A 13,276-nucleotide genomic window follows, 5' to 3' on the forward strand; every position below is an offset into this window, starting at 1 on the left:
CAGCTTGAGTTTGAGTTGAGGCAGTGGATATGATGGAAAAAGCAGGCCGTCACGGCTTATTGTTGACAGAGAAGATTTACAGACATGAACTTTCATGTTCCTCTAATCCACTTTCCATTGACACCCACTAACACCCTCTAGAAGCTGCTTTAGCCATAATCTTTGTCAATCTGATCGAGAACTTCAGTCATTTTGTATTTTTGTTATATAGAATAGCAAAATTAAGCCTACGAGTCTGAAAAAAGTCTGATTCTAACTTGTTTTGTATCCTGTTCTTTGCCTCTTTTTTCCTTACTGCACCCTAAGAACCAGGTGAGCCTGTTTATGTGGTGAAGACTTAATTTCTTACATATTGTCCCGTGTGTGCTGTCCATGGTGCTGAAATTTACACTTGAGTCTCTGTTGCACTGAGAAACTGAGGGCAACATACTGAAGCACTTCTGCCCTCTGTGAAATTGGGCACAACTTGTGGAAATATGAGGAGAAAGTATTGAGACTGTAGAACCACAAATAAACTTAATTTGTTTTAACCAATTGGATAACAGTTTACTCACCGCTGTACTTTATTTACACGAGTCTGTGCAGATACTGGATGAGTGTGCTTTCACCGTGAAGCTGAAAAGGATATGGCCACTCAGTGATTTTCTTGGCGTACTTCCTGACCACGTTGTCCTCGCCGAAGATGAAGAGCGACCTGTTGACGGTGAAGCAGTTCTCCCTGACCGGAATAGGGTTGTACAAGGCCATGGTGCGGGCACGCTGCGCTTTGGTCTGCTTGAAAGCTGGAGATATACCACCTGTAGACACGGCAGCGCCATCGCGGTTCCGGATGCGCTCTGACCCTCCATCCCCTGAACTCAACAAGCCCGGGACGTCGTCTCCGAAACGGGCCATTCTGTTAAAAGCAAACCACACGGGAGGTGGGATGAGAAAGGGGAGAAAATGCGGTTATACTCTCCTAGAAAGCAGGGCGCGGTACCGCGCTCGGCGTGACAGCGGCGGGGTGGCGAGATCCTGATCAGTTTTAGACCATCGTCAGGGTTTTTTGTAACAACACCGCGACCGGTGCTTTTAAAGTTAGAAAAGAAAAATCACAGAATCGCTCCAGTAAGCAGCCCGGACAAAACCCCGAGTCAATTTCCCCAAATAAGTCGCTTTGCGCAAAAACACACAAGTCCCAAAAAGTAATTCAACTCGTCTTCATTTAACAATCCGCCACACCGAGAAAACTGATTCATTTTGCTCCGTTTTACATCCAAGCACTAAAATCTGAAAGAAAAGCTGCAACAGGTCACGTCTTCAGCCATCCTCAGTCCCCTGCGCGAAAAGCAGAAGAGCAGGTTGATCCATGGATTTTTAAATAAACTAGCAACAGTCCACTGACTAATTCAGAGCACATCTCCCGTCTCCTCTTCTCTGCTGACCACCTACCAGCAGAGCGACCAAGAGCGTGCGTTAAGAGCACGAAGGGAAAAGAACTTTGACATTTTCCATGCCAACAAAATAAGCTGACTGTGTCTGAGACGGGAAAGAAAAACCCGCCTCGTCTGCAGCAGGGTAGTAGGTAAAGGAAGCGTCTCCTCTTTCCCCCGCAGTGTGAGAGCAGGAGGAGTGAACTGTGTCTCCTAATGCGACAGGATCAACACTAATAACCTCTGTCCAACCTATGCAGCTCGCGAGGTGTGAATATAGTTAACAAATCGGGTGCTGACAGGAAAGAAAGACAGATAAAACACGAGTCACGGGTGGAATAAATAATGTCAGCATATAATGGAAACAGTTATTCGCCTCAATCTCCAAGAGATTATGTCTAACCACACATCAAGCATTAGGTAAACGCCTGTAAACGACTTATTCCAAAGGTAAATATTTGAAATAGCCATAAGTCATAACACACACGGATTAATGGTTTCAGTAAAAATGTGCGCAACAGCCTTTTAAAAACCCCAATGTTCACCGGATCACTTATACAGGTCGGCTGGTCAGCTTCTATCTGAACAGAGGCCACGCTGTCATATTTGTTTTGACTTTTGTTGTTCACCCTGCTCGGTTCACACCTCAGGGAGAGCAACCCGGATGCTGCTCACGCATCAGATCTGACGAGGAGTAAACACCTGTTGTTAAATACACTCAGGAGGACAGCAGCGAGCTTCTTCGGCTAATTACGGGGTTCAAAACCCACTATTGCGAGTCACGTAGTGAGGGCGAGTCACGCTGCTGTGTGAGGATGATGACACGTTTTCAGAATGAAGGAATAAAATCTTTATATAGTCGCACGAAACCTTAATGTGGAACAAGCAATAATGAGAGTCAGCTTATAAAGTTAATCCTTGTTAAAAACAAACAAACAGATAAATAAATAATGAGCAACTGCACTGGATGACATTTCCATCATCATAAAAAAGCCGGACACTTCTACTTTGCAAATCCCGCATGTATCAGTCTCACACACATCAGCGGGCTTTAAATAGGCTGCTCATTATCACACTAAATGTTAATTAATTTACAGCTGAAAATAGCCCCGAACCACTTAGACTACACTATGCACTGGATTTAGGAAATTACTGAAAAATGTATATTTGTTAACTGCTTTTTACAGCTTTAAAATAGGCACAGACAGGCAAGAATGTCAAAGTACCAAGAAGAGGATTGACATATTAGTGATTTGTAACCATAGGGACAAATGTCCAAATAAACAGCCTCGTCTTTGACGGGTTGGTAATGAGACTCTAAACAGTCCCTGCCCAAAAATATATGAACTCATATGTATAACTTCAGCCTTAAAAGGTTTTATCTAATAGCACAATTGAGGGAGTTAATGCAAAAATAAAATCCACCGGCTTTCATCAGATAATTTTTCTAACTGACAGAGAGAGAGAGAGTAAACGGATGATGATGGAAACAGAAGACAAAGAAAAGAGGAACCACAGGGGAGAGTTAACCACGACACCGGCACTGATGGGGCTTTTGTAATGGTGCTATGACGAAGGCAGTGATCAATGGTGTGTGGCTTCCAAGTCATTAGTGCTCCAACACATTATAGGCGTTAAAAATAGAACGCACAAGAGGCAAAAATATCTGACATTTAAGCTGAAGAGACGCCTCGGATTTCCCCGTAACAGTCCGTCGGAGTGATGAGCCAAAACTATTCGGGGAGGAAAAAGAAATTAAAAAACAGCTACGCTCCATTTTTTTATTTCTCTCTAACAACTAATTGTCTGATAAAAATGCTACTTCTGCCACTTCCTCTGTGCACCGCTAAGCGAGTGATACCATTACATTGTTTCTGCCGGAGTGTGCAGCAGCAGCAGTCACAGATTTCTTAGCTGAGAGGTGAGGGGTGAATTATGGTAATTAGGTGTTAGCGGCAGGGATGATTAGAGGGAAGGGTGACGGCTCCTTCCTGGAAAAGACAGCAAGCAAAAGGTTACAGTTTCTTTGTTTAACATGTTGCTTTCAGTTCAGTTTCTCTCTAATGAAAAAAACTTTTAGCTGTAAACTTACTTTGTTGACTCAAGTCAGATGAATCGGTCCCTTTAGCTCTGATGAGGCATGATGCAAAACTACAAGAACTACAGCGAGGTCTGGGTGGGGTTCATTTTCTGTTTTGTGGTCGGTGGTGCTGACCTAGGAACAGTAAATCTTCTTCTCTGGACAAAAGACGAACGAGGGTCTTGATTGATTTCATTGATTTTGAGCTGCTGGAGAGCATTCTGACTGGATTTCGAAAAATCCATCTGGCTGGTGTTTATCTTTTCTAATCAGCTATCAAGTTGGCAGTTGGGGTTGCTGTAAATCAAAAGCTACTTTTGGTGGTTCGATGCCCGGATGCTCCAGTCCCCATGCCAAAGTATCCTTAGGCAAGATACTGAACCCCAAGTAATCTCTGATGCATCCCCTGGTGTGTGAATGTTAAGTAGAAAGCACTCAGGGTATGAATGGGTGTGATGGGTGAATGTGGTACAAAGCGCTTTGAGTGCTCAAGTAAAGTAGGAAGCACTATATAAGAACCAGGCCACTTTCCATTTGCAGTCATGAATGTACATTTTATGTAATAAAGGCTGTTTTAATGGTTCTTCGAGTACACAGTTGTCAATTTACATAAATTCACTGTTGGATCATCCAAGTTTTTCCAGACTGTGGGTAAACAGTCCTAGGAGGGATTTTCTGATCATTATTATTTTGATATTGGAGAAGTTAAAAGAGAAATAAACATCATATTGGAGGACGTGGTAATTACATCTATCAGTAAAAGGTTTAGGAATAAAAAATAAAATGTTGATAATAAAATATCATCACTTCTAAATATTATTTGAAATGCAGCTTAATATAAAGTGTGTGGGCAAAGCCCTGATCAGATGCGCCAGCTCAAAACGAACTCGGTGTCCATGTGTCCAAGCGTACAAAGATTTTCAAATGTTTTCATGATTTTCATTAAATTTCTTTTGCAGCTACGAATGAGTCTCATAAAAGCTACTTTTGGCCGCTCCCTTATTCACAAGGCGTCGCCACAGCAGGCAGCGCCGCATGTTTGACTTGGCAGATTTTTTACGCCGGACGCCCTTCCTGATGCAACCCCAAAGGGATTTGTGTCTCCTCCCGGGATCAAAGCGGGGCTGTTTCACTCATTGGGCAAATGTGTAAACCACTACACAGTCTTAGGGTCGATTTTGGCTTCCCAAATAATTACATAAATCCGTTAATGATCTTTCTTACAGGGATGCCAGAGGCTCATTTAGAAGTTTATGGGAGACCTTAACTAATAATCTGTAAAAGCCAAATTTCCTGCTTCCTGTATTAACAAAAGCAGATTCAAACCTGCCCCCCTACGCTTTACCATGATAACAGTATTACTGAAAGGAAATATTCTAGACAACAGGCACCTACTTTGGCATTTTAGACGTGTTGTTAATGTTGGAAAGTCTATAGGAGTGTAGCTTGCAGAAAATCTACATCAGGAACATGGACATGGCAGCAGGTTGACAGTCTCTGCTCCCGTAATGGGACTTGGTGCCACAGAATGAGAGATTTTGGTTCAAAAATAGAAGTGTGAACGGAGATACCTGGCAGGCATCTATCTGAAACCTGAACATTATTGTTTCTCTTCTCCTATCAGTTTTGAAACTTACTCACCGAGCACACGTATGAACAAACGTGTGCATGCACGTATGTTCATTTGACACTTTTAGTCCGTCATTGCTCAGCAACGTATTCCCACAAAGCTCCCATGTGTTGAATTCAGGTTGCTTAACCCACTTTCTGTCATGAACATGAACTAATTTCATGATACTGTGCTCCAGTTAAGCCAGACAGTATCCATCCATACAAATGCAGAAATAAACTGAATCTAAAAAAGGAAAAATTCCCCAAGGATTAACTTCCTACCTTACAACTTTTCCTCAACAAACAATGACAAAGATTGTGGTTTTGATAGACTGATTTTTTAAAAACTCAGTCCCACGGTGACTTGGAGCAGAGAAGTAAGAAGATGACACATTCATGAGGCAGTACTGTCTGTGCTCTGCAAAAATATCTGGGAAGGCTGGGACAGCTTCAGTGTCATGGTGCCACCTCAGCAAGGACATCAAGCTCACACGTGCTCTTCAAAACAGAATTATGAGACAGAAATGAGACAGAAATGAATACAGCATAACGTGTAACAAGAAAAAGGTCTCCAGTGCAGCACAAAGAAGACTTTGGGGCATAAAATGTTCCAGATTCTCAACTCAAAGTTAAAACTTTAACACTAAATAGAACATAGTAGCCACTTTATTAGATACATCTGTTCAGCTGGTCATTAACACAAATGTCCAATCAGCCAATCACATGGCAGCAACTCAGTGCATTTAGACATCTGGACACGTTTCAGAAGATCAAACTGAATGAGAAGAAGATCTCACTGAGGAAGAAAGGTGAAAAAGAAAAGTGACCTTGAATGTGGCACAGTTGTTGTTGGTTGGGCGAAATATTCAAAACCATCTCCAGGGTTTACAGATCTGAAAGTAAAGATCCAGTTCTCTGGGCACCTTGTTGATGTTGGAGGTCAGAGGAGAATGGACAGACCGCTCTGAGGAAGGCAACAGTAACCACTCCAAGATATGCAGAAGAGCATCTCTGCACGCACATCAAGCCTTAAAGCAGAAGGGCTACAGCAGCAGAAGGACACACCCAGTCAGACTCTGATGAGTCTCGATTTCTGCTGCAACATCCAGATGGTAGGGTCAGAATTTATCGCAGACAACATGACAGCATGGCTGGACCACCAACAGTCAGCTACGTTCACTCGAGCACGTCTACAGAACATCATTGAGGACTCTTCTCATGCTGGCCACCATCTTTTCAATCTGCTGCCGTCTGGAAGGTGCTACAGATCAATAAGGGCTCATCCCTGCACACTACAGAAAGCTTCCATCCAAACGCCATTAAAACAATTAACTATATCTCATAATTGTATCTCTATTCTACTCCAATGCTGTGAGCAATGCTTTCTTAGCATACTTTGAGCCTCTTAGTACCAACCGAGCGTAATTAAAAAGGCACGGCCTATCTGTGTGTTGACGCTGAGCATTTATGACCGCAGCATATCGATCTTTGATGACACACCACATCACAAAGCTCAGATCATCTAAAACTGGTTTCTTGAATAGTTACCAGATTTCAATCCATTAGAACACCCCCGTGGGATGTTGTGGAACAAGAGATTTGCATCACGGACGTGCAGCTCACAAATCTGAATCGTCAATATGGACCAAAATCCCCGAGGAATGTCTCCAGCACCTTGTTGAAGAATTAAAACTCTGCACCAACACGGTGTAAATAAAAAGTTGCTGCTGAATGCAGGATAGTAGAGTACAATCATAGAGAAAACATGTTTAAATAGAGGTTTACTTAACAAAGCTTTGAGATGCTCCATAGAATAAAAAAATCCATAAAGACATTTTAAAACAAAAAAACAAACAAACATATAAACAACAACAGATCAGAAAAGAAATAAACAGGCTAAGGTGGGCTAATCGATTCATAAAAGCCTTGCAACAGAAGAATGTTTTAAAATACATTTAATAGACAGTCAATAAGAGTCTAATGTGAAAGGCCTGGTCCCATTTGTTTACTAGGAGTCAGCAGAGGTGCATCATTCGTAAATAAGACTCCTATAAATGAGTTGTATGATCTAGGTTATTATTTAGGTGTCTATTTTTTCATCTTTAGTTACACTTTATTGCAAAACACAGCGGAGTATGTGAACTCTACTGAGGAAAAAAGAAACGAAGAATTAATCACTGCTTAAATGAGAAGTATTTTAATTGGAGCGGTGTAAGTGCTGGAAGCTAATGCAGTAGATAACACACATTATTTACTGTGTGTGTGTGTGTGTGTGTGTGTGTGTGTGTGTGTGTGTGTGTGTGTGTGTGTGAGACAGAGAGAGACAGAAACGTAATATAAGGAATCTGAGTGTGAGTCAGAGTTGTCAACACAGTTTCATCAGTGTGGAGAGCGCAGCTGATGACAGCCAGGGGAGGAGCTTTAATTGTGCAGGTATTACAGAGCAGACCAAAACACACCCAGGCAATCCCATCATAACACGTCACCAGAGTTTCATAATTGTTTTTCTTGTCTCCTCCATTACGCCACTCCATTATCACACTGCTGGAAGTAGACACTTCCCTTTATAAACCTCAGAACCTTCAGTCCACAGCATACAGCCAAGTATTTTCAACGGCTATGATTGAACATAACAGCCTTGGGTCTTTGAAGAGATAAAGTTTGCTCGGGAGGTTTCGCCGCTCTAGGCGAACCCCTGCATGATGATGTCACATGCAGCATCATACATCCTGGGATGCAAACAAAAGTGGCCTTATTCATATCGGCTGGGCCAAATTTGAGAAACGTTTAGATACCACAATAGCACAGCTGTTCTTCCTGCAGTCACACATTAAGGCATCAGCGCCATGACACCTCACACGTCATCAGCTCGTTTCAGTGCTTTAAATCTTTATAGTAGTCCTGCTGTTTGTTACAGAGCATGAAAATGTCATGGGGGCATGCCAGCAACACACACACACACACACACACACACACACACACACACACACACACACACACACACACACACACTACAAAAGATGTATCGCTGTAGCTGCTTGCAATTTGCTTGAAAATGAAATTTGCAAACTGCCTAACATTATGTGAACTTTTAAATGGATCTGTTCCAGCTTTTGCTGTAATTAATAATTCAAACTATACACAGAAATACCTTCTGCTGAGCCTTTTTGGGCTATGCAAGCCTGCAGTCATGTCACTGGGCTTAAGGTAGTCCTGCAAAAACTAAGCACACCCTATGATTCTTGTAGAATGACTTTTGAAGGATCAACGAAGTAATTATTTACGATACGACTTTATCGCTTAGATTGTTGTGGAGGAATTTTAGCTATTAGTTTATATATTTAACGTCCTGCCACCGGCTTAGAGGGAGTGTAGATCTAGACTTATGACCGTTCACCTGTTCCCCAACTTTGCCCAAGCGTTATCTGTTGCACAAATGTCTGCAGATTCTAAAATACGTTTGTATTCAGAGGAGTTTATGGTCAACTCAGTGCATTTAAGTGTCCCAGTCCTGTGAGTCCTGTCATCACCCCTCCACCACGTGCTTGACAGGTGGTATGAAGTGTTTGGTTGCTGCACATTATGGCCAAACCTCTTTTGTGGTGTTTTTCAAGAACAAATTTGCAAAGCTAAGCCATGCTGTCATGTTCTTTATAGAGAGAAGACGTTTTCAACTTCTTAAGTCTTTTTCTAATCGTACTGTCGTGAATTTTAACATTTATCAAGTTCATTGAGGGCTGAGTCTGACATGGAGCTCTTTTTTATTTCGTTGAGTATTGAACAGTCTGACCTTGGGGAGAGATGCTGGGACCTGAATGCTCCAGACCAGCAAACTGCAAAATCCTCAGCTTTTATAGAGGTGCTCACACCTGAAGGTGCTGCAGGAACTCAAACTTATTTTAACAGTTGGGTGCACAGAACATGGAGAAGGAGCTGCGCCAAAAAAAAGCAAACAATCTGTTGCTGTTTGATCAAACAACGGTCGTTTTCTGCATTGTGGTCACAGAATAATGGATTGCATTTATATAGCGCTTTTCTAGGCCACTATTCATTCACTCTCACATTCACACACTGGTGCAGGCACAGCTGCCCTGGGACAGAAGCGAGGCTGCCATATCGCGCCATCGGCCCCTCTGGCCAACACCAGTAGGCGGTAGGGTAAAGTGCCTTGCCCAAGGACACGACAACCAGGGCAGAGAGAGCTGGGGGGATTGAACCGGCAACCTTCCAGTTACAGATGAGCTTCCCAACTCTCTGAACCACGGTCGCCCAAGTAAAACTTGGGCGCCTGAAGTAAAACTTGGGCGCCTGAAGTAAAACTTGGACGCCTCCACACAGTGGACAGCAGCCTCCTTGTAAAAATACCATATATATTCAACATTAGCTGAGTGAGGCAGCACAACATCACATTTAATTTCAAATTAATGACCACAGAGCCATGAATCCCTCTTTACTCTTTGTTTGGCGCTCTAACACGGTCAGATATTGTCTTCATTTATTTGGAGCTACTGCTCTCTCCCTCTCAGCGTATGTCTCCAAAGAATACCGGCTGATTAAAATTTTCCCCTTTTCCCCACCACAGCCTCCTCTTGTACTGGTGTAAACTTGTTTCTGCACTTTAGAGTAAGAAAACAAACAGAACCAATAATTATAAACCTTTCCCTTCTTCTAATCACACGAGCCCAAGTAAAACTCGAACAAACTGGGGGTGCACGCAAGATTTAAGTCAATTAGATGCAACATATTCTGATTAAACTAACGCAAAAAATAGTGAAGTGAGGGCGTCTGCAGCATCAGCAATGCAAGCAGCGAGTGGATGCGTTTCATCTGTGCTGTGGAAGAGACAAGCATGGACCAGCTTTTAGTCTCAGGTGAGCCGAGTTACACGATGAATCTCCCCTCCAAGAGGATCAACGTTGATACAGTAGAAAACCTACAAAGTACTTTACATTATGTACACAGCAGTGTGTTTGCCTGTGGCAATAAATGATATTAAATATGCGAAAACATTGAGAAAGCTGAGGTTTATTGTGTTATCACCAGCTGATTAAACTGTTTCTCTGTGTCATCGTTGCAACATGCAGTCCCGGACACGATGGACCATCACGTATACGAGACCATAACAAAATGATAACACACAGTTTTGGAATTAACTGCAGAAAACACAAAACAAGCTAATTGATATAAATATGACTGTACTGCCAAGTATGATTTCTGAGAGTTTTCAGTTTCACATGCAGCACAGCAGCTGTGTGGGGTTAATGATATTATATTTCTGAGTACAAGACTTTAATGCTAAAAGTGTCAAAAGTGTTCTCGTTCAGCAGCTTCAATATCAAACACTCAAATCTCCAAAAACCACACGTGAAGTTTCCCAAGAATAACAGCTGTGCTGGGTCAGCGTGTTATCGCCCAGAGCCCAAAAGCTCGGGTCAAACACAGACGGACCAACAGGCGACAAAGCCCAACCTATTGATGTGTTGAGATGAAGGGACCAGGGGACTGGACTATATTTAGCTTCATTGAGATGGTAATGGCTGAAACATGAGAGGACCTGTGTGTGTAGCTGGCTGTGTGTTAAGCATGAGCAGTAGAGGAACCATCATTTGAACGTCTGGGCTTCACATTGGGAAGAGTTTGTTTTTAATGATGGAAACAGGAATAATTAAAAGTGGGTTCGGAAGATCAGTAGTCATCCATCTGTAACAACACACAATGGAAACAGCAGCACTGCTGCTTTCTTTCCGGGCCTCGTTCAGCGCCCAGAGGAAAGATGATGAAACACATTTACCCCGTGGCACATTCTTCTTTCTTTCTCTCTTACCCACCTCTATCTCTGCAGCTGTCTTAACCTCTCTCCCCCTCTTTCTCCAGCCAAGATTTCTGCCTTCCACTGTTGTATTCCTCCACTTGTTTCCTAGCAACTGAACTGACATGCCCCCTATTCTCAGCCCAGCAAATCTGTTGTTGCAACCCTAGATTTTATGGAACAGCCCACATAAATCATCATTCCCCACAGGGAGCAGAGTTATGTTCGATGCGTCGACTGCCTAGGCGTGCTGTTAACCTGGTTTCCACATGTACTGCGAGTTTCGAGTGGTAGAAGCAACAGTTGGGAAGCATGTTTTAGGTGTTTTTAGACACTAGTTGAAAGCTGCTGTTTCCAGTAGATGTCTGCTGTCACATGCACTGAATCTCTTATGGTGATTGATTCATTCAGAAAAGCTTTATGCACATTTTAAAAACCAAAGAAAGTTCAAATAAAAGCCCCGCAATGCAGTGTTTGACACCAGCGCTGCCTGAATCATAAATGTAATATTCACATCATACAATATACATTTTTGAAGCCCGTGTGGGATTAATCCTTACACATGTCAACACATTTTATAGCAAATTTGAATACAACTATGAGTAGTCTTTAGCATTTCCACTAATATGAAGCAATGTCGTACAATGTTTGCTGTGATGACAAGGAAAAGGTGTAAAACTGTACAATCTACATGAATAATGTATTTTTGGAGGGCATCATTATGCTGCAAACTGGAGAACAAATTGTCCAAGGAAAACTCAAAGTCACTGTAGGTTCATCAAACTGTTTCCATCCATAAGTGAAGCCCTCAAATGAAATGCAGGTGACATTTTAGGCTCATGTCTAACATATCTAATAAAAGACAGTGTTAAAATCCCCATGCATATGTGTCCTAATATTACCAAGCTGCTCCATGAATACTAAAAGCTGTTGCATGTTGCGTAACTTTTCCTTTGGATAAAGTCAAAAGCTCTGCTGGAAAACAAGATAGCTGGGCAGCAACCGCCATCTAGTGGCAAACACGGGAACTACATTATTTAATAGAACATAATGTTTTAAGACTCAACCTTTAAAAGAAACAGCTAGAAAATTCAGATTTTTTGGAACTGAGATGTTCATTAACTCTTGTAACAAACTCCACAATTTTTTTCTATATCATGTTGTGAATGATATATTTTTATTATACATTAATTATGGCAAGTATTGATTATGTTGATGAGATAGAGGTTTCAGAAACTCATGTATCAAATATGATACAATATGACATAAAGGGCATTATAGGGTTAAACTGAATTTCAGTCTGTTTGGATCATTTTAAAAAAGGGATGGGGGGAGGGGGGGTTTGCACCACAGTAAAAATGGACAGAAAGTCAGCAGGACAGGGTGACATTTAGGAATAAATGTGCTGCACGGCTGTGTGGATAATCTGGTCATTATCTTTAACCAAATTTAAGGAGGTTTACTTTGCTGACGAGGCTTTTAGAGTTTAAGATTTCTATTTAAATCATCCCCGGTGCCTTGTCCAATATCCAATAAACCAAAAAATGACCTTATATAATTCCTTGTGAAAGCAGAACTTTCCCCCACATCCCCATTTTTCTGTTATTTGAATGGAGTTGCAGCCAATAGTTGGCAAGAGGGCTTTTTTAATCCAATAATATGCAATGAAAATTGGACAAAGTCTTGTCCTACCCTCCCAAGGGACATTAAAGAAAGAAATAAAGAAAACACGTTATGATCGGCAATGTCTAAAGAGTTTATGTAATCTAAAATAAACTGATCGATTTAATTAATATTTTATTGTATTTAGTCATTATTAATTTACATGTAATTAACTAAACTATCTAAACCTGCTGTTGGTTATAGAAATGTAAATGCGATTTACTTTAATCATGCACCGTTAGCAATATGAGCCTTTTCTCTGAAAGACAAATTATCCAAATGGATACAGAAGCCATGTTTCTTTAGAGGAATCGCAGAACAAGAACTATAAAATGTCATTTATTCAGAACACATTAGTATGTTTGTTTTACACAACAAGGCTTTAGAGATATTTCTTGGTGTAAATAAATAAAAACCCTAAATAAATAAAAAATCCTGCTGGAATTTAGTGAAAAAGAAGCAGGTGCTGAACAAATAAAGAAAATCTATAAATAAAAAAATTTGCAGTGACTGTTCAGCGCTGCGACCATTTACCTTTTAAATTAAACCGTGTGCTTATCCATATATCCACCAAACATAAAATTACAGTGAATGAAAAGAGTGTTTATTATCAAAGCGGCAGCTCCACAGATCAATACTGTCAACAGGCAGCTGTAAATTTACCACAGAGGTGCGCAAGAGCAGGCTGGTTATCAGCAGATG

The 13,276-nt window shown here is 41.4% G+C and overlaps 1 protein-coding gene across 1 annotated transcript in view; it reads right to left on the reverse strand.

Annotated features, from left to right (window-relative positions):
- The window catches only part of cacna1ea (calcium channel, voltage-dependent, R type, alpha 1E subunit a), a 118,825-nt gene that overhangs the window by 69,614 nt on the left and 35,935 nt on the right, over positions 1-13,276 (reverse strand). The window contains exon 5 of the mRNA XM_080877175.1: positions 629-895. Coding sequence (XP_080733301.1) covers positions 629-895 — 267 coding nt within the window. The remainder of the gene's footprint in view (positions 1-628; positions 896-13,276) is intronic.

This window comes from Rhamphochromis sp. 'chilingali' (assembly GCF_963969265.1).
Source record: "Rhamphochromis sp. 'chilingali' genome assembly, chromosome: 3".
Lineage (NCBI taxonomy): Eukaryota > Metazoa > Chordata > Actinopteri > Cichliformes > Cichlidae > Rhamphochromis > Rhamphochromis sp. 'chilingali'.